This window comes from Chiloscyllium plagiosum, unplaced genomic scaffold, assembly GCF_037043375.1.
Source record: "Chiloscyllium plagiosum isolate Xiang-an unplaced genomic scaffold, Cpla_swu_hap1 HiC_scaffold_39, whole genome shotgun sequence".
Taxonomy (NCBI): Eukaryota; Metazoa; Chordata; class Chondrichthyes; order Orectolobiformes; family Hemiscylliidae; genus Chiloscyllium; species Chiloscyllium plagiosum.
Genome location: NW_028270177.1, coordinates 11,312,180 through 11,339,949, shown reverse-complemented (window position 1 = coordinate 11,339,949; position 27,770 = coordinate 11,312,180). Strand labels below are relative to the sequence as shown.

The 27,770-nt window shown below is 42.8% G+C and overlaps 1 protein-coding gene across 3 annotated transcripts in view; it reads right to left on the bottom strand.

The window, feature by feature from the left end:
- chd2 (chromodomain helicase DNA binding protein 2) overlaps positions 1 to 27,770 on the bottom strand; it is a 96,974-nt gene that overhangs the window by 10,112 nt on the left and 59,092 nt on the right. For all 3 annotated transcript variants that reach the window (XR_015753832.1, XM_043677228.2, XM_043677229.2), the window contains 16 exons: positions 27,424 to 27,495; positions 23,874 to 24,023; positions 21,363 to 21,511; positions 18,392 to 18,488; positions 17,044 to 17,136; positions 16,735 to 16,908; positions 13,974 to 14,152; positions 13,648 to 13,689; positions 12,512 to 12,654; positions 10,725 to 10,863; positions 9,487 to 9,637; positions 8,308 to 8,430; positions 6,868 to 6,999; positions 5,542 to 5,679; positions 2,017 to 2,148; positions 218 to 396 (listed from right to left, as the gene is read on the bottom strand). Coding sequence is in view for 2 of the 3 variants with exons in the window: in XM_043677228.2 (XP_043533163.2) it covers positions 218 to 396; positions 2,017 to 2,148; positions 5,542 to 5,679; positions 6,868 to 6,999; positions 8,308 to 8,430; positions 9,487 to 9,637; positions 10,725 to 10,863; positions 12,512 to 12,654; positions 13,648 to 13,689; positions 13,974 to 14,152; positions 16,735 to 16,908; positions 17,044 to 17,136; positions 18,392 to 18,488; positions 21,363 to 21,511; positions 23,874 to 24,023; positions 27,424 to 27,495 (2,093 nt within the window). In the remaining variant the exon portion in view is untranslated. The remainder of the gene's footprint in view (positions 1 to 217; positions 397 to 2,016; positions 2,149 to 5,541; positions 5,680 to 6,867; positions 7,000 to 8,307; positions 8,431 to 9,486; positions 9,638 to 10,724; positions 10,864 to 12,511; positions 12,655 to 13,647; positions 13,690 to 13,973; positions 14,153 to 16,734; positions 16,909 to 17,043; positions 17,137 to 18,391; positions 18,489 to 21,362; positions 21,512 to 23,873; positions 24,024 to 27,423; positions 27,496 to 27,770) is intronic.

Here is a 27,770-nt window from a genome sequence, read left to right as displayed (position 1 = left end):
ATTACTTACAGTAGCTGCACTGACACAAGACTAGAAGTTCTACACTCAATATTACACTGATTCACAATCTGAAAACAATAACCCACCAACCCATTTGAATACAGAACTGAGGTCTAGTTGACAGTAGTATTCACATTTTTGTCTAAATCACAAAAAAAGCTGAGCAACATGGCCATGGAATGGATTTGGAATTTTAAAAAAAGCCATTACACTGTACCTTCTCCAGATCTTGACCTGCTCAGAGTCTGTGTATGCTTTAAGGCACTCACTAATTCGGTCACCAATCTTCAGCAGGCAGCTGCGGGTGTGTTGGAGCTGCTCCTTTTCAGATAGCCCATCTTCCGGCTTATCCAGCTGCTTGAGAGCTTTCTTAACCGGCCGCATTCGCTCCTTGCACTATCAGGGTAATGGACAAAGAATATCTCTTCATAGGTGCTCAATCAATCAGCCACATAATGTCAGAACCTAATCACATCAGTTTTAACTATTACCTATACCCCTGTTCTCTTCAAGGTTCTGACTTGAGTGGTTCCTCACTGAATATGTTCATCTACTCAGCCTGAGATGTAACTAAATGCAAGGTCGATCTTCTGGAGCTGAGCACTATCCTGTCCTCACCAAGCATTCAGAAATCTTCACTTCCTTGCACATCATTGCTTTGATGATTGGTTTATTTAAAGAATGCAGTATCGCAAATGTCTGCCTTCTACAAACTGATTCACTGCCCACCAGCCCCTCTTTCTACTAGTTTTGAAAAATCAATTAAGCTAAATAAACAAGGTGACAGCTTCTTAAATGGCCCAGTCACTCTTTATAATATTATGCTGAGACCGATTAAACAGGAGACAGTCGATTAAATACATACTAACAAGAGTAGCCTCCCTTTACAAGTGTTTTTTAAAATTTAATCTCTTTTTACGATCAACCTGTTCAGAGATGTTATTACAGACCTCTGGAGGTGGGACTGGAACCCAAGCCTCCTTGTTTAGGGGTAGGGAGCAACCACTGTGCCACACCAGGGTTCTCAGCAATATCCATCACCTGTGTATCTTAATGATATAACAAACATTAACAGCGGAAAGACATCAGGAGCAGGAATGCTGGATCATTTTCTTCCCTCATTTGTTCAGGGCATGAAAACTGACTAGCCAAGCATCTGATGGGATAGTGCAGGGGTCTTGTTCCCTGCAGCTACCCTGAGCTGACAGTGTAGACAAAGTGTGACCCAAAGGCTGATCTGGGCTTTGTCAGAACAAAGGACATGTCAACATCAAAAAAACTGAGAGAAAGTGAGGACTGCTGGAGTACCAGAGTTGAAAAATGTGGTGCTGGAAAAACACAGCAGGCCAGGCAGCTTCAGAGGAGCAGGAGAATTGACGTTTCGGGCATAAGCCCTTCTTCAGGAATCAAAAAAACTGAACCTGAACCTCAGGAATCGAATGCTGAGGAGCTATATTTTGTCATCTATGTTCTACTCCTTGAAACAAAAGAAGAGACTACTGATAAGTTGTAAAGACTAATCCGCACGTGACTGGGGAAAAGAGCAAGTTAACATACAATAGCAGAGAGAGGGAGGTGCAATCTTCAATCTCATTACTGTAAACAGGGGCAGTTACTGTAGATGTTATGAAATGTAATGTTTTATACTATTTGAACTGGATAATGAATATTATGGAATAGATGTAGTTGATTTTATGTGCGTGCGAGGGCAGCTGGGAATATAAAGAGGAGCAGATGTATGACAGTCTACCTTCTGGGATGAAAACCCCAATGAACAAATAATCAAACATAACGACAGTGCACGTCGATGACTACCTAGAAATATTCCATTCACCACCACAGCATTCCTCAATCATTAAATCAACAGAACACTCAAAAGACTCACTGGTTTCCATATTAATTTTGCATAACATTGTTTATTTTTGCATCCCTTCTTCATAGAGTAAGAACTTTAAAAACTTAGCCAAGAATCTCTCATATACATTTTCTCTCTGAATTCTGATAATAGGTACTCACAATGCTGAACGTTTCCTGGTCTAACTCATCCTCACCCTCCTCTCCAATCGGTACTGGGTCATTCCCTGCTGTAATGTGAACCGGACCTTTGGACACAGACTTCCGAATCTTGTCCCTAGCATCAGACTTCATCTGTTTGGAAGACAAAAAGAAAATAACCTAAACGAACACAAAGCAAAATCTTGTAGATGTTGGACCTCTGCAACAGAAACAGAAAATGTGTTCAGACAACATCAGTGCTAAAGGAAACTGAGTTGGCATTTTAATTCAGGCGGAAGATCACTGGCCTGAAGAAATAACACTGATTTAACTCTCCACAGATGCTGCAGGATCTTGTATCTATTTGTAGCATTTTATTTTGATTTGAATGAACTATACAGGAAAATAGGGACAGGCAGTGATCTCAGAATATGAATTTTAATCAGATGTTTCATGAGCTAAGAGTTTACCCTTCTCCAGAATGGGCTGAGATACTAATTCAGAAACCTTTATCCAAGCAGTCTGTGAGAGCTCGAACATCAATTTCTAAGAAAAGCAGATGTAGTCAATCCTCTTGAAGTTGCTCATACAAAAAAAAACACAACAGCTGAGATGATGGCTCTGTTGAGATGGTGTGATGGTGAAGCTTTCACAGCTTCAAGCTCAACTGTTTGATCTACTTCGCCATCTGCACCTCACGACGCCACCACACCACGAATAACAATAGCAACAGGGACCAATAATTCTTCTGACACTGGGGCAGTTAACTCAAACTCGGGTGTCAATGTAGTTTTGTTCACAAGGATCTTGCAGAATGCTTGAGGTCAGGGAACTCTGAAGTTACTAGCCTGAGTTTGCACTTTGCTGATGGGCACATTCCACAGCCCTAGCATCTGAGATATTTGCACAATGATGCCCATTTACATAGCAGTTTTAACGTCACCAAACATCCCAAGGGCTTCACAGCAGCCTTGCGAAACATTATGACACGGAGCCACCAAAAGGGATACTGGATCAGATGACCGAGGTTTTGGTCAAAGAAGTAAGTTTTAAGAGTGTCTTAGAGGAGGTATGCAAGGTAGAAAGAGGTTTAACAAGTGTATTTCAGAGTTTCAGTTACAGGCAAAAAGGAAAGACTGAGGCATGTTCTCTCTGTATCTGCATGGGTTTCCTGCCACAGCCCAAAGATATAAAATTAAATGCTAAATTATCCCACAGGGATTTGCAAGCTGGGTGGGTTAGCCATGGTAAAGACCCCATGAGGGGTATGGTTGGGGGAGGGAGCGTCGATAGGTTGAATGTCCTCTCTCTGCAACTGGGGGGATTTGTTACTAAGATTTGCAACAGTCTTCAGCCAGAAGTGCCGAGTGAATGATCCACCTTGGCCTCATTTTGAATTCCTGTACATCACAGGAGTCAGTCTTCAGGCAACTGGACTCCATTCACTTTAATATTAAGACACAGCCAAAGGCTTTGCACACTGCAAAGGCTATGGGCCCTGATCATATTCTGGCAATGATACTGAAGACTTATGCTCCAGAACTTACTGTGCGCCCCTTGTAGAGTTGGTCCTGTACTGCTGCAAAACTAGAATCTCAGCAGCAATGTGGGAAATGACCCAGCTATGTCCTGGATACAAAAATCAGGAACAGGCCAATTATTACCTCATCAGATTACTCTCCATCAGAAAATTCGATGAAGGTGTTTTCAACAGTGCTACCAAAGAGCACTTACTCAGTTACAAGAGTTCACGGATACTCATTTTGGGTTCTGCTAGGGTTAATCAGCTCTTAACTCATTCAAGCCTCAATCCAAGAATGGAAAAAGAGCACAAATCAAGATGGGAAGTGAGTCATTGCTCTTTGATATCAAGGCTACGTGTGATCAACATCAAAATTGGAATCCTCTGCTGGTTGGAGCCTTAATTAGGATAAAGTGGCTATGGTTATTGAGAGGTCAGCCTCTCAGCCCCAGGACATCACCACGGGTGTTCAAGGTAGATATTCCCTAAACCATCTGTTCAGAGATGCTGACATATCTCTGAAGCACCAGGACTTGAAACTAGGCCTCAGGAGGTAGGGACACTACCCTTCCACCAAGAGCCGCCATGGTCCTCACGGTAGTGTCCTCGGCCCAATAATCTTCAGCTGCTTTATTAAAAGAGTTTCTTGCCATTATAAGGTCAGGTGTGGGCATTCAGACCATTTACAACTCCTCAGATAGTGGATCAGTGTGTATCAATGTACAGCAAATTAGCATCATATAATTATCATCTGCAACAAGAAAGCATCTATCCATCTCCCCTTGAGGTTCAATGGCATTGCCATGCCCAAATCCCACACTAATAACATACTAGGAGTGTTCTCTCTGTCACCAACACAGCCACAGTAGTAGGTACCAACTGCAAGACGCATTGCAACAACTCACCAAATCTCCGCTGACAGCATCTTCCAAATCCATGATCTCTACCACCTGGAAGGACAAGAGCAGCTGATGCATGGGAACACCACCAGCAAGTTGCCCATTAAATCACACACCATCCTGACTTGGAACTATATTGCTGTCTTCAACTGTGACTGGGTCAAAATCCTGGAACTCCCTTGTTCACAGTACCATGTACCTAAACCACACGGACTAGTAGCGGTTCAAGAAGGCAGCCCAGCACCATTTCTCAGGGGAAGGATGAATGGAAACTAAGTGCTGGCCCAGCCAGCGATGCCCACATCCCACCACGTAATAAATTTTAAAAAAGGCAACCGAAGGCCTGGCCACCAGTGGTGGAACATTTAAAATCAGGCTCGGCTAAGAGGTTAGAATTAAAGCAGTAAGATACCTCAATGATTCATTTTAGACGTAACATTTGACTAAACTTTACAAGTACCTATCTGGCAGTAACTAAAAGTACTGTTTGCAGTTTTTGTCTCCTTTTCTGAGGAATGATGTCTGGCCATGGAAGGAATGCAATAAAGGTTTACCAGACTGATTCCTGGAATGGCAGGATTGATGTATGAAGAGATGCTGGATTCGTTCGGGCTACTACTCACTGGAGTTCAGAAGAATGAGGGGTGATCGTACAGGAACTAGAAAATTCTAAAAGGACTAAACAGGGTCAAAGCAAGAATGATGTTCCAGATGACTGAGGAACCCAGAACTGGGGTCACAGCTTGAGGAAGGGGGATAGGCCCACTTAGGGCTGTAATGAAAACATTCATCACCTACAGAATGGCGAGTCTGTGGTATTCTCTGCCACAGAAAGCAGTTGAGGCCAAAGCATTGGATGTTTTCAAGAAAAAGTTCGATACAGTTCTTAGGATTAGAGCAATGAAACGGTATGGGGAGAAAGCAGGAACAGGAAGTACCCTGTTGATACATTAGTCATGATCATCTTGAAGAGTGGAGCAGGCTCAAAGGGCCGAATGGCTTACTTCTGCTCCTATTTTCAATGTTTCTATGGAACTCACATCAGGATGTTTCGAGCTTGTGAAAGATACTACAAGGAAGTTTCTGCCTTTTGATTTGATAATGCAAGTTGACATCTCTCACTACCTTGTCCTTCTTAGTCTTGGTCTTCTTTTTCCCTTTCTGCCCGTCTTTCTCCTTCTTGAGATCACCTTTCTCCTTGTTCTCCTTGTTGTCTTTTTTCTTCAGCTTTTTCTTTACAGGAGCGCGGTCCAAGCCACCATCCTGCAAGAACATCAAAACACTTGAAATCAAACTTTTAAAAACACATTTAAGAGCACTACCCTGATGTGTGATAGCCAGCTTCATCATTGCTTATGTGCAGCATCATAAGGGCATGGAAGACAAGACATTTGGCCCATCAAATCCATACTGGTTCTCTATACAGTAATCCATTTAGTCCTATTCCCCCAGAGGTCTTACAGGCTTATTTCCCTCAAGTTACATTAATCATTTCATCTACTACCAGCCTTAAAGGCAATAGATCACAAGTTTCCTTTATTCAGCACTATTTAAACACTATTTGGAACGTGGTGGCAGAACAAATAGAGGAGCAAATTCAAAAATAATTTTTAAAAGAGGAATGTGTAAAGACTTTTACAGGAAGAAATTCACAGCCTAGGGAATAAAGCAGATCAACGCAACTAATTAGACTGTTCTTGGAAATAACCAGGGGCATGATGAGCAAACGCTGCCTTCGAGTTGTACAATTCCACAAGACTGGACTCTAAGTAACTACTGTGACCATTCGTATCTCAGCTACTTGACAGAAGATAACAATGAAGTGGACTGAAGGGAGACCGTGAAGGAAGTTCTTGATTTATCACTCCTGAAGCACGGGTTATTAAAAAAAAAAATCACTGGATCAATACCCTCGAGCTCCATAGCTAAGATCACTGCAGAAACATCTTCACCAATCAGACTCTGTCAACACAGCAGCATCTTCTTGAGGGTAATAAATGCGGATGTCATCAGCAGTGCCCAAATCCAGTGAGTAAAGACTTCTTAAAAAATTCTCTTTGCACTGGAAATACTGATGAGAATGATATGCATAGAGTTAGGGTGCTGATGGGCTTGGTTCACTGTTAGAACAGGAGAAGCTGAAGAGGCAGCAAGTCAAATGACACATGAGGTCATATTTTTAGTGTAGGGAAGACTCAAAGAGGGGATCAGCAGGCAAAAGACAATTATATTAGGTCAATGTAACATGCACTTTGAAAGGAATGGCTAAATAGCCTACACTCACTCGATCACCCCTGTGCATTTGCTTCACAAAACAGTGACGCAAAATTGTTCACCAGTCACGGAGAAACATGGCTTGATAAATCGCATTAACATTTTCCAGCTATCGCTTTCTCACCAGTTAATTTCAAGAAAAAGCACCTATTTAAGAACTGAATCCCCACAGCTTACCTTCAGCTCTCCATCCTCCTCGGATGGATTGTCAGAAAGCCGAGGAGATGTGATGTCATTGCCACTTTCATCCTTCAGCCTTGGTGCCTTGTTCTCTTTCTTTACTCTAGGTTTCCGCTTCTTTGGTTTCGTCTATGTGACAAAAAGCAATTTCTTAAAACATTCTGCAGCCAAAATAAGTGAGTTTCCACATCAAGAGTTCTCACTGTCTGTCTGATCAATATGCAGCATTAATTCCCAAATTACCACATCCTTTCCTGCCTTCAGAGCTAAGAAAAACCGAAAACCAAAGAACCTCTTTGAATCACTTCCCACCTGCATGTCAATTTTGTTTAATCGGTAGCTGAATCAAGTTTGGACCAAGAGATTGTAGGTTTAAGCTCCATTCCATAGTAGAGGCAAAAAAAAAATCAGGTTTACATTTCAATGCAGAGCTCAGTGGTGTTAAATTATTCAAAGTGTCAGGCTTTGGACAAGATGTGAAATCAGACAATGTGACTAAGCTCTGTTTTCTCCGGGATCATATATGTTTGAAACCATCAGGGCAGCACGGTGGCTCAGTGGTTAGCACTGCTGCCTCATAGCACCAGGGACCTGGGTTCGATTCCTGCCTTGGGCGACTGTCTGTGTGGAATTTGCACATTCTCCCCGTGTCTGCGTGGGTTTTCTCCGGGTGCTCCGGTTTCCTCCCACAGTCCAAAGATGTGCAGGTCAGGTGAATTGGCCATGCTAAATTGGCCATAGTGTTAGGTGCACTAATCAGGGGTAAATATAGGGTAAGGAAATAGGTCTGGGTGGGTTACTCTTTGGAGGGTCAATGTGGACTTGTTGGGCTGAAGAGCTTGTTTCCACACTGGAGGGAATCTAATCACAGCCCGTTCATCTCAAGATCTTTGAGATACCTGAAATCATGATGAAATGCCAAGTAAATGCAAATCTTATTTTTGTTTGCGATGGTGTGAAGTAAGGGTATTCTAACTGGTCTATGTTAGCGTGTGTACACCATACAAACCTCTACCCACATTACCAGCACATCCTTCCTGTCCTTTTTTTCTCAGGTACTCACCCAGCTACTCGAGAACAAGGATAAAGAGTAGCAGATTTAATACAGAGATGAGGAGAAATTAGTTTTCTCAATGAGTCATGAATTCACTACCCTAGAGTGTGGTGGATGCTGGGGCATTGAATAAACTTAGGGAGGAGATAGATAGATTTTTAATTTGTAATGGGTTGAAGAGTTATGGAGATTGGGCAGGAAAGTGGAGTTGAGGCAGAGATGAAATCAGCCATGATCATATTAAATAGTGGAGCCGGCTCGAAGGACTGAATTTCCGACTTTTTGTTGTCAATAAATCTTATCTGCACCATTTGGCCGAGTCTGTCTTTCCAGGGAACTTAAGCTTTCTAACCCAAGGGCTGCTTCACACCTATTTAACTAACCTCCTCTTCCTGTTTCAAAGCATCCTTCTTGATCATGTCTTTCTTCAGAAGCTTGATCAGGTAATCAGCTCGAGACTGGAGATGCTTGGCTTGTGGTTTGCGGTTGGGATCATCTGGAAGAATCTGAAAGAAGAGAAACACCCGACGTATGCAATCAGTTATCGTTCAAACTGCAGCAGAGAAATATACTATAAAAAAAAACATGCGCATGATTCCCTTAAGGAATAGCATGTACTCCATGCTCTGTAACTATGGCATTTTAACTGCAGCTTATATATTATTCAGCTCCTATGTCCATTACTCTTCAACTCCGGGTATAGCTCCCTGGCAAATCGACCAAGCTATCAGAAATAATAGTAAGTTTCATTAATTTTCAAGTGTTTCATGTCTTTCAGACATTCTTGAAAACTAAGACACTAGCAGACTTTTTAAAAAGGTTAAATGTATCATTATACCGGTCTCATCGGGAAGGGGTTGTGGGCTTTGCCCCATGACTCAGTTACAAACATGCCAAGTTCTATATGTAACTATGTGCCTGTGGGAAGACCAATTGTGAAATGGGAGGGCTGGACAATATGAAGCATTTGTGTACCTCCCAATGGTGAGAGTAAGCTCAGTAGCAGAGAGGTCAGTAAACAGCTCACATTCTATCGCTCTTGTTCATGCTTCGCGGTGATCAGGCAGGCACATTCATAACGGGGAGCCAAACACTTGCATATATTAATCAGCCAATTATCAACACTGAAGTACCCCCACGTTAGGTACAGCTCTGGTGAAATGTTGAGCAAATTTCCCCCAACCACAGATGGCCATTCACTTCCCCAATATGGCATGGTCCCATATGCTGACCATCTTGTTGCCCTTTTGGGCACCAGTTAGAGTTTTGAGTTGTTGGCTCACACCAAGTTTCCTCAGACATTTATCACACAGGAGCCTTGCAGCCAGCAAACAGGAGACTACACACACACACCTCCCTCAACATCAGTCTGGACAGTTATGAACCACGTCCCAGAGATAAAAGTCTAGCACTGAACCCATCGTATCATCGTCTTCCCAATAAAACTACCTTAAAAGAGTGAGGTGCCGTCTAGAAACAGATATTTAATTGGCTCATTTCCCAAATCCGCCTGGATGCAAAGCAAGTTGCAGATTTATCAAATGGAACACGGAATGGCCTACCTTATTGGTAAGCTGCAGATCGGGGTCCATTTTTATCTGCTCCCAGTTGCTATAACCGCACTCATAGATCCCTATCAGCAAGTTGGAATCCTCCTCCACACCCCAATCGGTGTCGAAATGCACTGCCTTCGCATGACAGGGTAAACGGTACCTACACAGCAGGGACAATATATAAATCACTGCAGTTTTCAGAGATAGCACACAGATTGACCTCAGTGAGCACACAATGTCCTGTTTAAAGGTATCAGAAGCAAGCAGAATGCTTCAGGCTGTGAGGGACTTCATCTCTGCAAGAACATTTACTCTACACAAGTGACAAATACTCAAAGTTAAAAATGCCCAGGAATAGAAATGTAAGGGCAACAGTTGACCATTCTCCTTCCTCATCCCATTTGAGAAGATGCGTCCTTTGTTTAGCTGTGGTTCCACAGGCACCAGCTCCCTTCTGGTACCTCAACCATCCCCAGAGAAGCCTCAACTATTAAAGAGTCTCACAGGCTGTTGTGACGACAAGTTAACATCACAGCTGATCCCAACACCTGAGCTCTCGTGTCCATGCATTTTCTTTTCACCCTGAAGTGGGAAAAGGGCTCAATACATAGCGGATAGCAATAAATATGCTGGATTATTCCCACTTTCTCTAACATAGGAATACAGAAAGCAATATCACTAACAATAAATATTGCCTTGAGGTCAGCAATGTCATCACAGACTAGATATCAAAACACAGCAGTCGCCAAATTATCACTGAGCTCATTAGGCTCCTTCAATCTGTTTAACACAACAGAAAACAGTGACAGATTTTCATTACAGTCATACAGTATGGAAACAGACCCTTCGGTCTGACTCAGCCATGCCCAACCAGGTTTCCCATTTATTGGTCCTACTTGAAACATCACCCTCAAAATGTGTGACACTTTTAAAACAAATAGAAAAGCAGTCACTTGGATTCTGCAAAGAAACTGGCCAGGATCAAAAACTAGCCAAGACCAAACCAGCCTCACTGATCATTATTTTAAGAAGATATGCAATTAAAGTCTGTATAAGCGCACCCAGTGCTTTCTGAAGAAGGGTTTGACACTATGGTTAGAATATCACCTCAGCAGCAGAAGAATGAGTTCATCACATTGCACAGTACTTCTATTTTCACTACCTCACACTTGATGAAAGTGCAAAGTTACAATGACAAAAATATAAATGCCTCAAGTATATTCCGAAGCACAAACTCCTGAACTCACTTTTTTCTTTCCTCAGGATCCACAGGAATGGCTTTATGCAAAGCCTCAAACTCATCTTCATGGATGAGAATCGATTTAACATTGACCTGGACACCAGAAACCTTGATAGTTGGTCCCCTCTTTTTCCCAGGGCCCTTTCCTGTAAGAGATTGGTCAGAATTATAATGTATAAGCAGCAGAGAAAAGCGCACAGCCGTGCAGCTCCCCTTCCAAATCAATTAACTAGGTCGCTGAACAATTTTGTTTTGGAGATCACATTTCTTCGTTTACCAGGAACGTATTTCTATTTTGCATTTTTTCTAATTTCCAGAACATCGATTGTAAATCAAGAGAGTTCAAGACAATGAGCAATGCTACAAACGGACCACCAGTTCCAAAGTACGCCTCAAAAACATCAATGCATTAAGCGCATCGCTCACCCAGAAAAGAAATATGGTCATCACAGCTGGACCTATGCTGAACATGAAGTTTGGACAGCTTGGAATCAGAATGTAACATGGTGAATGTGTGAAGCTTGGCTGATCACAGAGACAACCTGGCTTAAAAATGCAAGAAATCTGCTGAGTTAACAAGCTAAAGTGTCTTTCCAACAAGGAAGCTGCAATTTGTGGGCGGCACGGTGGCACAGTGGTTAGCACTGCTGCCTCGCAGCGCCAGAGACCCGGGTTCAATTCCCGTCTCAGGCGACTGACTGTGTGGAGTTTGCACGTTCTCCCCGTGTCTGCGTGGGTTTCCTCCGGGTGCTCCGGTTTCCTCCCACAGTCCAAAGATGTGCAGGTCAGGTGAATTGGCCATGCTAAATTGCCCGTAGTGTTAGGTAAGGGGTAAATGTAGGGGTATGGGTGGGTTACGCTTCGGCGGGTCGGTGTGGACTTGTTGGGCCAAAGGGCCTGTTTCCACACTGTAAAGTAATCTAAAGTAATCTAATCTAGACCCAGAACAGATCAGGCTAGAATAAGAGAATATACAAAACAGCAGCTAAGATTGACTGATTTATTGTTGTTGCATGTACCTAGATACAGTGAAAAGTGCTGTTTTGCATACCATACAAAGTGAATCAGGACAATAGAACAGAATGCAGAATACAGATCGTTCTGCTATAAACATGCGTTTCGTTAATCTGAAGTCTCTGTAACACGATTTATGAATTGTGAACTTTTAAAGTGTGTGTTGGCTGTAACGTGGTTGAATCGCCAATACTTTTAATGCGGGGTTGCACAAGAACACAACCATTACATTATAGAAGAACTACGGTATTACAGCTGCAAAGAAAGTGCAGTCAAGACAGATCAAGATGGAGTTATAACTAAGTTCAGCAATGCGTCTGCGCCAATGCTATAAAAATATTGATGATTTCCACTACAAGATCCAATGCTGCACATTGCCATAACTGTGCTTACTTGCATGCTCCTGGTGGGGTTTATAAGTAGATAGATGCATAGTTTGCTTCAAGTTTTTGTGTGGTGCTAAATATCAAGAATTGCCAAATTATGAATTTTATAATCATTGATGTGGTATTGTCCACTGGTCAAACTTATATTTACACAGCCCTTACAGCTAGTGGTCTCCTCCACTGAGGGGTGCATGGGACAATTCAGAAGGAACGCTGAGGGAGGTGGAACATCTTCAAATAATTCCACTCTGCCCTTACCCCATTCCTTGAACCTTTGTTGTGATCTGATTTTCAGAGGACTCCCAACAAGTTCTCCTCAGCGCTGCTGCAAATCAAAGAAACCAAATCTCTAGAGCAAAGAGCAGGCAACTGAAGTTCAGGGCCCAGTGCTTACCCTCCAGACCAGGATTTTCTTTTAGCTGTTCTTCAAATTCCTTGAGGGCCATAACACAGCCATTATGTATGAGCTCGCCCAGTCGCTGGAGATCTGCAATGGATTTGTCGACCAGCTCTGCATCACGAGCAATACCCTCGAGTCTTCAATACAATAGAAAATACTGAATTTCAATTTTTTTCATATTACAAAATTACATCAAAATACAATATATTAATACAACTTGAAATTTATTGCAGGCATTAGAAGTACAATGCTCACTCCAGCAATATCTTAAAAGACAGACAGAAGATCACAGAGCTGAGCACCCAGCTCCATGCCCCCAAACACTCAAAGTCACATGGGTTAGGCAAAGGTCTAGAAATTATGGTCAAAACAGGTTAGGATACTAAGAATCAAAGAATCCCTATGGTCACGAAGCAAGACATTCAGCCCATAGAGGCCACACTGACCCTCCAAACAGCACCCCGCCCAAATCTATCCCCTACCCCATCGTTGTGATCCTGCATTTGCTGCGGCTAATCTAACTAATCAACAAGTTGCTGGATACTTTGAGCAATTTAGCTTGGTCAATCCACCTAACCTGCACATCTTTGGACTTTGTTTTGGTGGGGGGCGGGGGGGGGTGGAGAAAGAGAGCTGCAGCACCTGGAAGAAATCCACACAGACACAGGCAGAATGTGCAAATTCCACACAGACAGTTGCCAGAGGCTGGAATTGAACCTGGGTCCTTGCTGCTGTGAGGCAGCAGTGCCAACCACTGAGCCACCACGCGGCATCTATTAGCTTCAGTGACCTGGCAGTAGTGAACAGACCATCAGAGCCAGGTTCCAAATTGCTAATCTCCAACCACTGCTAGACTGTAGACACTCGCTCCTCCCCCTCAGTCAAATGCTGTCAACACAATTAGATCTGGATTCTGGCTATTGGGATGGGGTGTTACAGGGTTGCTGTTCCTCATGGGATTCTCACCCACAGCAAGGAGCTAACATATTCAGGAGAGATAGGAGAGAAATGGAAAACTAATGCGGCAAACATTGCAGGCTTAAAGAAAAGCTTTGCAGTTTTGGGGCAGGTGGCCTGGTGGAGGGATGGAAAAAAAGTATGATACAAAACTTCACAGGAAAGAAGTTTACCTTTCAAGAGGAGCGCCAAACTTCTTATAACTTTTGATAAACCTGCAAGAGAACGATCACAAATATATAAGAATTAACTTCCCCATCAAACCTCTATTTTTCCTGTAGTTTAATAATATATTTATCTCCTTTTAGAAGGGCACACTAAAAAGGACAAACAAAACAAACTACTCTTCCGCTCTGCAATGTTCTATTAGGATTAAATACTAATTTAAACACTTTCCAAATCATCAGATCCATTAAAGTCAACAGAACAAAGTGAGGTTTAAGTTTGCTGGACTTCATAAACCTGACTGAGACACATGCAAGATGACCCCATCACTTACCTCCTGATTTCAGCATCTGTGAAACCATCAACCATGTCCCTCCGGACTGTCCGGGGACGGCCTCTCCGCTTGGGCCGCTTATCCTCATCTTCACTTTCCTCGGTTTCACTCTCTGACCCGGATGACCTCTGCCGCCTTCGCCGTGATCCGGCATCCGAATCGCTGCCATTCGCCTGAGCCTAAAACCACCAGCAACATTATGTTAGACGCCAGTTGGCATTTTCCCTTTCCAAGTCCATTCCGTTCCTTTTGAGTTTTCTGTTCCTTCAGTCCCTCACACAAAAACAAAAACACTTTCAGTTTTCTGATAACACAGCGAGTCAGCACGCTTCGATCAGGAGGAAGACTCGCTATTTTCACACAGCATGCACTCATGTAAAGTTGCAAAATGAATCCCAGATACTGATCAGAAATGGGAACACAGTCAAATTTACCCTTCCAGAACCAAGCAGAGCTGCAACCACATCAGCTCCAACACAGCTGGCCACCAGCAAGCTCAGCACAGGCTGTGGATTGAAAATCAAGTCCAAATGGTCTGTAGGAGAAAATTCACCAGTGTGGTGATCTGAAAATCCAGCTCCATTTTCAAACAATCAAAAGAGAGACAGCCAGATCAACAGGTCCTCTCACAATCAAGAGTTGGGCTTGTTTGAAGTCTAAACTTTACTTAATGCAAAGTTCAGCATTGAAACATATCACTATTTTGCGAAGGTGAAGAGCATTAGTTCAAGAGAAAATAATATTTCTTTCATTTCATGCTTTTGATTTGGCTTTGTTGGTATCACATTCTCGATCACAGAATTTTGGATAGTGCTAGTTAAATCAGACAAGATGCCTGAGATGATGTCTTTGGCGTCCAAAATCAAACATCAAATATTCACAGATAGGATGTTGAGTAAAAACTCTCTGGAGCCTGATCAACCAATGGGCCTTGCTCCCAAACATATAGTGTGTCTCTAATGTATCATTATAACATTTGTCATTTCTTACACCACTCATTCATTGCTCTCTTAGAGCAGGATTACCAAGGTTGTGTGCAACGTAACCCCATAAAAATCACTTTCAAGCAACATAGGCTGATCTGATCTGGGCTCTATGGCTGCAAGAACAATGCATAATCCCAGTGCATCCTGCACTACTTGCTGATATAGGTTTTAAGGCCATTTTACAGCAAAGAAGAAAAGGTTACCCGAGGTTCCACTTGTCTGCACAACACTCCAGTAGGTATTTACCACTTTCTTGTTAAAACAGAAAACTAACGTTTTAAAGAGCAAGTTATTCCACATACAAATGGTGCTAAATATTTCAGTGCAGCCAGAACGATTGACTGGTAGTTCAGTCTGTTGTTCCCAGTCCTGCAGACAAGTCCTTGTTATTAAATACACTGCTCCAATGAAACATCTCCTCAAAGGAATGAGGGAGACATGTGCTTGTTCACTCTACATAAACACACTGCAGAGTGAAAACCAATTCCCCTGCCATTCTTTTCCTTGGAGGCTGGGGATGTCCTTGGTCAGTCACAGACCCATCAGTCCAACTCATCCATGCTGACTAGGTATCTTTTAGGAAAGAACATTTTCCCATTAGTACAAGGCCGATAATTAGGAGGCAAAGATTTAAGCTAAGGGCCAGAAGTTGGAGAGGGAATTTTCTTTTTTCACAGCCGGAGGATGGTAGGTAAATGGAACTCACTGCCTGTAAGGGTTATGGAGGTGGAAGCTGTCAAAAACAGTTAATTATTTAGATTAACACTATAAACACCACAGCGTATCAAGAGCTGGCAAATGAGACTAGAGTGGATAGATTCGCAATGACCTGTATACTCCTGACAGGCCAAAGGGCCTCTTTCCGTGTAAACACGAGCAACGACTCTTCACCTTTTGGCAACCAATCTCCACTGCCACGTCCTATTCCAGAAACAGAGCTGCTGAAGCATAGTACAGATACACAATCCTTTACCCGAAATTCTTGGCACCCATGTCTTTTGGAATAAGTGACATTTTCACAGTGTAGTAAAAAAAATTACCTAACAGCAGACGCACATATGAATAGTACAAGCGCTGAGGCACAATTGACACCAGTCAGTGCTGGGTCACACCACCATGCCACATCTGAGTGACATCGTTTGAGTGGGTGTGGAGATGGGTCACCAGTTCGCACGCCAAAATGATGCTCCACACGCTACGAAAACAATTTCAGATTTCAGAGCTTTTCAGATTTCCGGTTAAAGGATTATGTACCTGTACAGGAGCCAAATGTTACTTAGTATTGCACTGATTTAAAGATAAACATTCTCAGCCTGTGCCACACCACCTTGATAGCAGCTAAAGTAAAACTCCAGTAAAAGCCTACAATTAAACTGAGTGCGAGGCTAAGAGTGCGCGCGCGGAAGAGGGACAGCACGAGAGCAAACAAAGAGAGAAAAAAAAAAGGAGAGAGGGGATGCAGCTCTCTTCCCTGCTTTCCCAGCTTGCCTCACTCTTGGAGCAGCATTGACTTGGTATCTTGACATTCCAGATGCAGATATTTTCCAATCAACCTGTTCAGCAAACATTATTGCACATCCATGGAACAGGTGGGATTTGTACCTGGGCATCCAGGCGTGCAAATAGGCAAACTACTACATCTCAGATACACAATGAGAAGGACCAAAGGAGGAAACAAAAACTCAACATAAGAGTGTGGACAGGATTCAGCCATTTTATCTTAGAGAATGAGTGGCACGGCACAGACAGCCACTTGCCCGTGACAGATTCTATACCTTTTTAGTTGAACTTCTACTCCTTGGAAGCATGTAAATTTCTTCCAGCTCTTTCTGCCGGGCCTCCTCTTCGATCTTCTTCCACTGCTCCTCCGGGATGATGTCATCCCATTCCTTAACCTGCTTGTCATCCACTTCAGGCTCATTCTCCTCCATTGTGCTAAAGTTTGCCACCTGGAGGGGGGATGAGGAACAGCAAGTCATACATCTCAACCTGCACAAGGCAACAATCCCCACCCCAATGGCAGTGCCATGTTTGAGAGGTCGAAGCATCAATGCAACAAGCTGATGACCAATCACCAAACTTACCTTGAACTGGGACAGCAGTTCATCTGTTGGACTCACAGACTGCTCATTCTCTCTTGTTTCAGCGAGACGTAGGATCTCTTCGATGTCCATTTCCTGAAAGCGGAGTTGGCAATTTTACTAGCTATCTCATTTAACTGAATGAAACTCAACAGAATTGATGAAAATAATTTCCCCCTTCACCCTGAAGTCACGTGCAGACGTTAAGATATTTGGTCATAGGTGATTTTGTCTGTGCACTCTGACAGTGAGTTTCAGGAGATGGAACATAATTAAACTCAGCCCTGTTTTTCCCTTGGGTAAAGTCACATGCAATTTCTTGAGTTAGTAGATAGCAATATGTAGCAGGGATTCTGACATGCTCTATCTCCCAAACCTAGCCCAGGGAGGCAAGGACCAAGTGTAGTACATTTACCACATCCTGAAATGATATCCCAAATTAGCACCACCTCAGGTCAAACCTGGAGTCTTCCTTGTTTGTACTGCTCCAGTATGTTGTAAACTAAAATGTGGAAGAAACTTCAATTAAACCTACATTCTTCTATGAGATTGCCCAGCAACACTGATGCAAGGCAGCTATGCAGCCAATGATAGCTGTACCTTTAAGGAGCTATTCACCTACTTTATCCCATTTTCCTGCCCATTCCCCCTGCCCTGCAAAATGTTAATAGTGGAAGATCAACTTCTTTCTGAAAGTTAGTTTTGAATCTGCTTCCACCACCTTTTCAGGTAGTGACATTCCAGATCATAACTTGAAAATTCTCATTTCTCCTCCAGTCTTTTCATATTGCTCTTAAATCTGCAACCTCTAGCTTCTAATTTGCCTCACAGCAAAAAAAAACATTATCGCCTCATTTACTCTACCAAAGTGGGCGGCATGTTTGGCCAGTGGTTAGCACGGCTGCCGCACAGTGCCAGGGTCCCGGGTTCAATTCCTGCCTCAGGCAACTGTCTGTGTGGAGTTTGCACATTCTCTGTGTCTGCGTGAGTTCCCTCCAGGTGCTCCAGTTTCCTCCTTCTGTCCAAAGATATGCAGGAGAGGTGAATTGGCCATGCTAAATTGCCCATTGTGTTAGGTGCATTAGTCAGGGTGGGTTGCTCTTTGGAGGGTCGGTGTGGACTTGTTGGGCCAAAGGGCCGGTTTCCACACTGTAGGGAATCTAATCTCTAATCTCAAAACGTCTCTGCAATTTTCAGCATCTCTACCCCGTATGCATAACTATTTACTTTTACATGTGAAAATGATCAATTTCAGTTGCATTGCAGCACTTTCCATAAATATAACAACATTAAAAATAAACTTTGAAGTTCTAGCTTTTCATTACTGGCAAAGTCTGCGAGTCAGTAGTACCTGTGGCTCAGACTCCTCTCCCTCTGGTTCTTTGAACAGTTCCTCAGCACCAAACTTTAAGATTGCAGTCAGTTCTTCCTTGTTGAATGGTGTTGAGCTGAAAAGACACATTAGCCATTTCAGTAATCTGTGTCATGTCCAATCTATGCAATATGCTCACGGTGAGAAGTCTGAAATGCCCACCTAAAGTACATGCGTTTTTCTAGATAGCATTGGCCTCATACCTGGGAATGGCCAAGAAGCTGAGCTTCTATCATGTTCATTTGAATGTTATGGACACAAGTAGTGTTCAAGCTTCTCATCCTGCTTTCACCAGCGCAAGTTGCAAATGTGCCAAGGGTTCTGTATTACAGTCCAGCGCATGCCTACATTTACTGGTCCATAAATTGGATTCCAATAATTCCATCTATTATAAGGTCACCCTCAAAGGGCCTAAGCCACTTGTTTATTCTGCAAGCATGATGCTGAAATAGGGAGCATCAAAGCCAACCTGTGGGATAATGGCTAATCTGATGTAAACAGGGGAAAAAGGCAACAAAATCAATGATCACAGAAATGATGCAGTGCAGAAGAGGCTGTTCAGCCCATCGTATCCTGTACTGCCTCTCTGTCAGGACTCAGTACCACTCTCTTGTCTTTTTCCCTTAAGCCTGAATATTGTTCCTGTCTAAATTATCAAACACCCTGCTGATTGCCTCAATTGAATCTGTAGTAGACATACAAACAGGAGACTGGAAGACCACAGCCAGCCAGGCAACATCAGGTAGTGGAGAAGTCAATGTTTCAGGTATAACCCATTTTCAGAACTGGAGGTGGGAGTAGGAGGAGCTGCAGATCTCCTCCACACTTTCAGACAGCTTAATCCAAAACCTAACCCACTGTGTGGGTGAAGATTTTCATACCACATTTGTTTCTTTTGCAAGTTTACATTTGTCCATGTCCTCCTGCTATTGATCTTATCAATCATGATCGTACTGAATGGCCCACATAATAGTTTGAATGGCTTATTCCTGCTTGTATGTTTCTACACTGCGCAAGACCTTGGATGTGCCTAAAGACATCACATTTGGTCCTGAACACTGCCTCTAATTACCCTGAACGTCAAGGTACCTCAAAGCTTTGAGCAAACGCAGAGCTATTTCATGCTGCCACTGTACAGTAGCAATACAAGGGGCTCACCACTAACGGGATGCTGCCATCAGCCAAACAACAGCATTCTGCCTATCACACAAATTAGTAATGGGGTGGATGAATCTCTGTGCCGACACAATGCTAGCTGTTTAAGCTCCACATCCCAAACACTGGCAGATCATATCCAGCAGCACATCTCCTTGGCTGTTTGCAACAAGAAAGATACTGACTGTACTCAACCAACTAGAGTTGCAATTGTACAACTGGATATTACTTGCTGAATAACCCAGTGTGCTGACGAATTATATTAACAAGCCACTGAAGTTGTCAGTCAGACTCAGATTGCGCAGCACTTCTACATACTAGATGTTATATACATTAACATGCAAGGTCCCATATACTGCAGACAGACTAAAAACCTTGTGCTCCTTTTAACTTAAAAAGATAACAGCCATTCGCTGGTTCATTTCTCAGAACAATGTCTCGACCAATCATGGTCACCTTGCCTGGCTTAAATTTAAACAAAGCTTATTAGTTAATAATCAATTACCATCTAACTGGCACATTGTTGGTAGCAACACTTCTACCAGAATTCACCTGGCAACCAATCAGTGCTCTACTCTTCCACAGTATAAAAGGGTTGTACTTTCATATTAGAATTTATTGTAAATTGCTCTGGTGAGTACAAGTCAAAAAAAAATTTTTTTAAGCAATACTCAGTTTACGTACAGCAAACTTTTTATTAATTGACACTGATGGGACTGGGAGCATGTCAGTTTATCAAATATTCCAGATAATCAATGAAAAAAAAAACACACTAAGTAACAGAAACCTAATTAGGGGGTTTACATGTCACATTTATATTTTATTTACAGCTTAAATTACTTAAGTAATAATGCAATTTTGCCTTAAATAAAACTTAGCAGCAGAGTGCCTTCTTACTTGCACCCTCAGCTGATTATTGAAGACGTTAAGGTTGACTGTGGTATTTGACTCAAAATTGAATCAACTTTTGATATTTTGTGTGGCCATTTGATTGAACACATATTTACATGGAGGTAAATAAATTAAAAAACACAATAATTGGACAGAATAATACAGTAAAATTCACAATATTTGAGATACATAATTTTTGGCAGGCTTATCGTGAGTGCCACTTTCTAAGATGCCAGTTAAAACAGTTTGTTGCATTGCCAAACAACTATTATATGAACATAAGATAGGACAGTTACCCATGTGCAGGAGACAACACTAATTCGGATCTCATTCATTCTGTAATAGAAACCAAAACAAAGCAATTCAGCAGTTCTGGCAGCATTTGTGGAGAGAGAAACAGTTAATATTTCAAGTCCAGTATATTCTTCTTCAGTCCGAAAATAAGTCATACTTGACTCAAAATATTAACTCTGCTTCTTTCTCCACAGATACTGCCTGACATGCAAGTTTCTCCAGTACACTGTTCTTTCCGCATGTTTATACATCCACAGCATTTTGCTCTTATGCCATTCTCTCGCTATTCTGATACCCATGCCTTCAATCTCCAGCTTGAGGGTCAGTGTACAACTGGTTGTTAGATGAGCCCTGAGCCCTTCCACAACACTAATTAGTGGAGGTCAATTGTCAAGTCATCACTGTGATCTCCACTGAGACAGGAAAACACAGCATGAACCAAGGAATCAACCTTGGACAATCCAGTCTTCTCTTGACCATGCTAACACAAACTGCTCGATTGCTGAGTACTCTCAAGATCTGGGAATCCACAGCCATGCATTAACCAGGATGAGCAGCAGAGTCCTGATAGTGGTGCACAGAAGAATGGAAGGACACCAATGTTGCTTACTGTGAGGGACGAGCAGAGTTATCCAACACTGTCCGCCCTGTGGTATCCATTCTCTGGATCACAAGGTGATCTAGCACCATTTTTTTCTTGGCACGTTCAATTATGTCCTCTTCCACAGTCCCTTTTGTAACCAGGCGATAAATATTAACCTGAAATATCAAAACAAAAGTGGAAACTAGTCAAAGTTACAGTCTCTAATGGATATGAGGAAAATAAAATTGGCACAAACCTCGCTCCTGATTATGATGCAATGTAGAAAAAGTGAGCAGGTGCACGTGCGTTTGAGTGTTCGCTGTCTCTTTATAAACAAATACAGGTTAGCACTAAAAGTTGAGCGCTAAATTATTCCTTTATCTTTTCACTTTTTGATAAGGCTCCTTTCCAGAAAGGCCTAACCTTTACTTCAACTAAGTTTGTAGATACATGGTCTCCAATGCTTTAGCCAAATGATTACTTTTTGTATGCAAGTCTAGACAGTAACAGTCAACAATAAAGGTGAGATAATGCTGGAAATACTCAGTAAATGTGGAAGCACCTGTGGAGACAGACAGTGTTAACATTTTAGAGGTCTGAAGACATGCCCTCAACCCAGAATGTTTCTCATTCCATGCCTAACCAATTGAACATTTCCAGCATCTTCTGAACACATTTTAGATTTCAATCACTGCAGTATTTTATTTTGATGAGAGTCAGTTGGCCAGACTGATCTACCCTATTCGGACACAACGACCGTGCCTACAAATACAAGCACAAACCTAATATGCAGATAATTGCCAAGTACTAATGGCCACAGTTAAGTGATTGGGACAGAGACCCTACCTGATCACTTTCCTACATTATCCAGGAAAAGGAAACTCAATGCAGGTACTCAAATGAAATAAAAAATCAACTATTTCAACACACCATGGAATGGCACTGGAATGGACATGGAATGGCACTGAATGGACACTCAACTGATCGGAAACACTCCAACAGCATACTGGTTAATATTTTTATAAACACGTTTTGATGAATTCGTTTGCAAGTTAATTTTTCTTTATGACTAAGACACAAAACTTAAGCTGAAGTACGAAATATTCCGATGTAATACAGACTGAAGGCTGCTGTTCCTCATCTGGATATTAATATCCCCACTCCAACTCCAAGAGATTGTTTGCATACTGAGTGGGTTTGAGGGCCTGTTCCTTGACCAACTTTTTCACATATCCAGAATATTCGAATAAACCCCAATCATACTCCTAACTCTTCCTTTTACAATAACTCACTGAATTGGAATCAGGAACAGGGAAGACAGAAAGATAGCAGCCTTAAATATTAAGACGTTAATACATTCCACTTAGATAAAACACTGTGTAAAGATGCTGAAAGGATCAATGTTCCTTCAGTAGGCTTGCTAGGTCCAGAATAGTTATTAAAAGCAGGTCAAAACATATAGCCGGCAGCAACAGGCTCAAGGACCCAAAGGCCTAATGAACACAGATGGGAATTTTAATCTGAAATGTTCATTTTTAAAAATAGCTGTGTTCATTGCAGCCAATGTAAATATATTAGATGCACTCACTGCCAATACAGCCTTGCAACATCACTGCCAGCATTTGAAAACTTTCCTTACGTCAACCCAGTATACCAGAGGATCACCCTTCCCATAACATTCAGCACTCTGGAAAGTCTAATAAAGGTGCTTAACTTAATATTTTCAAATTTCCCATTTTTAAAAGGTGTGCGCAATCCCACTGAGTCAGAGAAGCAGGAAGGTCCTCTCTCTCTCAGCCTCAAAAGCCACCTCAGTGTCCTGCACTCAGTGAAGAGGCAAGAGCAGTGGATGACAACAGGGGCATGTGCTGGCGGGGGTGGGGGGGGGGGGGGGGGCACATGACAACAAGGGCAGGGGCAGGTGGCCACAACAGCCATGGGGACTAGAGTCAAGAATGTGTTGCTGGAAAAGCACTGCAGTTCAGGCAGCATCCGAGGAGCAGGAAAATCGACATTGAGCCATGGGGACTGATAACAGGTTCAGGACAGAAGGCATGATAAATCAGGCATTCAGAAGGTGACAGCCATGTGGGGATATGACAACAGATGTACAGTGGATGGAGGGTGCGCGACAACAGGTATTTGGGGGGGCAGGGGGTTTGTGACAACAGCCGTTGGGTTGGGGGTGGGGGAGGAGTGTGAAATTACATGCAGGGGTTGACAACAGGCACTGGGGGAAGGATGATGATAGCTGTACAGGGTGAGAGGGGGAAGCAACACCAGGGAGGGGAGACATTATCAACAGCACCTACATCCTGTTGCAGTATATCACCAGGAGCTGTGGTGATTCCGAGTGTGATAAAGCAAGTCAACAGTAAAGCTTTTTCTTGTCCTTGATTACTTGAAATTGATGAAAAATAGTTAGGCTAAGAAGCTCATAAGCCAAACAATTCATGAAAAGTGGATCTGTCTGTCTTCAACATGCAGAACTAACATAGGCATCACCCCAATCATCCTTCCAACTGAGTGCAAACTGACCTGCTTCTTCTGGCCTATCCTATGAGCTCGAGCCTGCGCCTGCAAGTCGTTCTGAGGATTCCAGTCAGAGTCAAAGATGATCACAGTGTCCGCAGAGGCAAGGTTAATCCCAAGGCCCCCTGCTCTCGTAGAGAGGAGGAAACAGAAGTCCTGAGGATGGAGATGGAAAACAAATAAAGAACTAACACATGCAGAGAAATTTCTTTCGAGCTACGATCTGAAATACAAAGTCTAGAAGAGCGGAGGAAGTAGATTCAATAGCAATTTTCAACATAAAAGTGGAGAACTACTGACTCGATGGGGGTGGCACAGTGGCTAGCATGCTGCCTCGCAGCACCAGAGTTCAATTCCACCTTCGGGCGATTGTCTGTGTGGAGTTTGTATGTTCGCTCTCCATCTGCACAGGTATCCTTTCCAAGTCCAAAGATGTGTGGGTTAGGTCAAGTGGCTATACTAAAGTGCCCACAGTGTCCAGGTGGACTGGCTATGGGAAATTCAGGGTTACAAGGATAGGTAGGGGACAGGTCTGGGTGGGATGCTCTTTGTAGGGTCGGTGTGGACTCTGTGGCTGCATCCACACCCTTGCGATTATATGATTTTATGGTACAAGAGGTCCATCAGGCTGGTGAGTGGAATTAATTGAATAATTTCCAAAATGCTAGCGCAGGTGCAAAAGTAAATGGATTCTATTAGTGCTGCACCATTCCAGGATTCTATAAGGCATTGTCTATTTACTAGTGAAAACCAGGCTGACAGAGTAAGGCCTGTAGCGTTGAACATCCCTCCAGGTTAACAAGAGGAGTGAGGCCAAATTGAATAATGCTTGAATCAGCAGCTTGAGGTCAATAAACCTTGCAAATTGTAACTGGTCAAAACGGAGGGTGAAGAGATATTTGGGGAAGTATCCCTCAGATCAGAGATTGAAGAGGTGATAAAAGTTTGTGAGAAGATTTGTAGCTTGGGTGCTCGTTGTTGTGGTTCTGTTCACCGAGTTGGAAATTTGTGTTGCAGACGTTTCGTCCCCTGTCTAGGTGACATCCTCAGTGCTTGGGAGTCTCCTGAGAAGCGCTTCTGTGATGTTTCCTCCGGCATTTGTAGTGGTTTGAATCTGCTGCTTTCGGTTATCAGTTCCAGCTGTCCGTTGCAGTGGTTGGTATATTGGGTCCAGGTCGATGTGCTTATTGATTGAATCTCTGGATGAGTGCCATGCCTCTAGGAATTCCCTGGCTGTTCTCTGTTTGGCTTGTCCTATAATAGTAGTGTTGTCCCAGTCGAATTCATGTTGCTTGTCATCTGCGTGTGTGACTACTAAGGATAGCTGGTCGTGTCGTTTCGTGGCTAGTTGGTGTTCATGGATGCGGATCGTTAGCTGTCTTCCTGTTTGTCCTATGTAGAGTTTTGTGCAGTCCTTCATGGGATTTTGTACACTACATTGGTTTTGCTCATGCTGGGCATCGGGTCCTTCGTTCTGGTGAGTTGTTGTCTGAGAGTGGCTGTTGGTTTGTGAGCTGTTACGAGTCCTAAAGTGGTCGCAGTAGTCTGGCTGTCAGTTCGGAAATGCTCTTGATGTATGGTAGTGTGGCTAGTCCTTTGGGTTGCGGCATGTCCTCGTTCCGTTGTCTTTCCCTTAGGCATCTGTTGATGAAATTGCGCGGGTATCCGTTTTTGAACTACGAAAGCAACCACCCCAACACACACAAAAAAAGTTGCATCAAGACACTATTCAAAAGGACCACAACACACTGCAGTACACCAGAACTGCAGAAAGAGGAAGAAGAACACCTATACAATGTATTCACCAAAAACAGATACCCGCGCAATGAGGACATGCCACAACCCAAAGGACAAGCCACACTACCATACATCAAGAGCATTTCTGAACTGACAGCCAGACTACTGCGACCACTAGGACTCCTAACAGCTCACAAACCAACAGCCACTCTCAGACAACTCACCAGGATGGAGAACCCAATACCCAGCATGAGTAAAACCAATGTAGTGTACAAAATCCCATGCAAGGACTGCACAAAACACTACATAGGACAAACAGGAAGACAGCTAACGATCCGCATCCATGAACACCAACTCGCCACAAAACAACACAACCAGCTATCCTTAGTAGCCACACACGCAGATGACAAGCAACACGAATTCGACTGGGACAACACTACTATTATAGGACAAGCCAAACAGAAAACAGCCAGGGAATTCCTAGAGGCATGGCACTCATCCACAGATTCAATCAATAAGCACATCGACCTGGACCCAATGTACTGACCACTGCAGCGGACAGCTGGAACTGACAACCGGAAGCGGCAGATACAAATCACTATAAATGCCGGAGGAAAGATCACAGAAGCACTTCACATGAGGCTCCCAAGCACTGAGGATGTCACCTAGACAGGGGACGAAACGTCTGCAACTCAAATTCCCAGCTCGGCAAACAGAACCACAACATTGAAAAGGTGACCCTCTGGTCTGTACGGCTTCAGTAAGGGTGCAGTGAACAGGAAATTCACATGGAATATTTGATCATAAAAGCAACAAGGGGAAATTGGAGAGGAGTAACAGTCTGGACTACTACTCACGTTAATCCCACTGTTAATATTTGTTAATATCATTGCTAAAGTTAAGGGAAACAGGGTTGATTATTTTAATTGTTTCTGAGCACATATCAATAAGGAAGAGCTGCATTTTGGGGCAGTTGGTTCAGAAGACCAAGCTAAAAGTCCACACTAAAAATGTATACTTCTTTATTTCTAACTCACTGACCGGCTTAGAATCTTTAACACTTAAAACAGAGACAAAGGTGAGTTTAAATAAAAATAATCTGAACAAATCTAGAGTTATTTTAAGTGCATTTCAGAAAGATAAACAATTTAGCAAATCAAAGCAGGAGTACATGTGGCAAGACGCCAACTGTGCAGTGCAAGTGCCACGTATTGCAATGTGATGCTATGCCAGGCCAACTGATACTAAACCAACCTTCTGACTCAAATTTCTGAAATGAATTCTTTATTCAAAGCAAGAACTGCATGCACTCACTTCCCTGTCAACAATACCCTGACAGGACAAAGTACAGTACACTGACTGAAAAGCACTGCTGGTAACCTGTCCAGGCAATGCAGTGAAGTCTCTGCTGACAAATATTTATTAATCAAGGATAGATAATGTTAAAAGGAGAGGATAACTCTGAAGTGATAAAATATTAGGTATGGACAGAGTGACATTTATTGAAAAGTCCTAATATCTGGTCTTGTGCATGCACATTGTCACTGATAAAGTAGAAGGAAATTAAAATGGTTCAGCCAAGAATGAATGATTTGGGCAAGGATTCAGTCTCAAAAACCTGGGATGGAGCAAGCAAAATTTTAGTAAACAGCCTCAGAAAACAAGGGACTACTGAGCAAAATACAACACCACCAGAGTGAGCGAGAGTTCATTCATTTCCAGGACAACCAATCATTCACAATATAAATTTTTTTAGAAAGTGGTGGTGTAAGAGTTGTCAAGCTAGTACTGGGAAAGGTGTGAATCAACACTTTCTTACCTCTGATCCTTCTGCGTTAAAGTGATCCAAAGCCTGTTTCCTTAACTCGCCTTTTATAGATCCATCTAAACGCTGCAACATGATAAAACAAGACCATTTCAACTGTGTGCCGAAAGGTTATCCAGAAACTCTGAAGTGCGGATTGCTCATCTATTTTTATTCAGATACTTGGTCCAAAAATAATCCTGGCTTAAAGGACAGTGCTTAGTCGACAACTATGGAGGGGCTTGCGTCATTGAGCAATTTCACAAAGGCAAGTTGGCAAAACAGTCATAGACTGCAACCAAAATTGACCCTGCTATCCAGAGGTATGCCACCAGGTGCATTCTCATAAACCTGCAGTCATA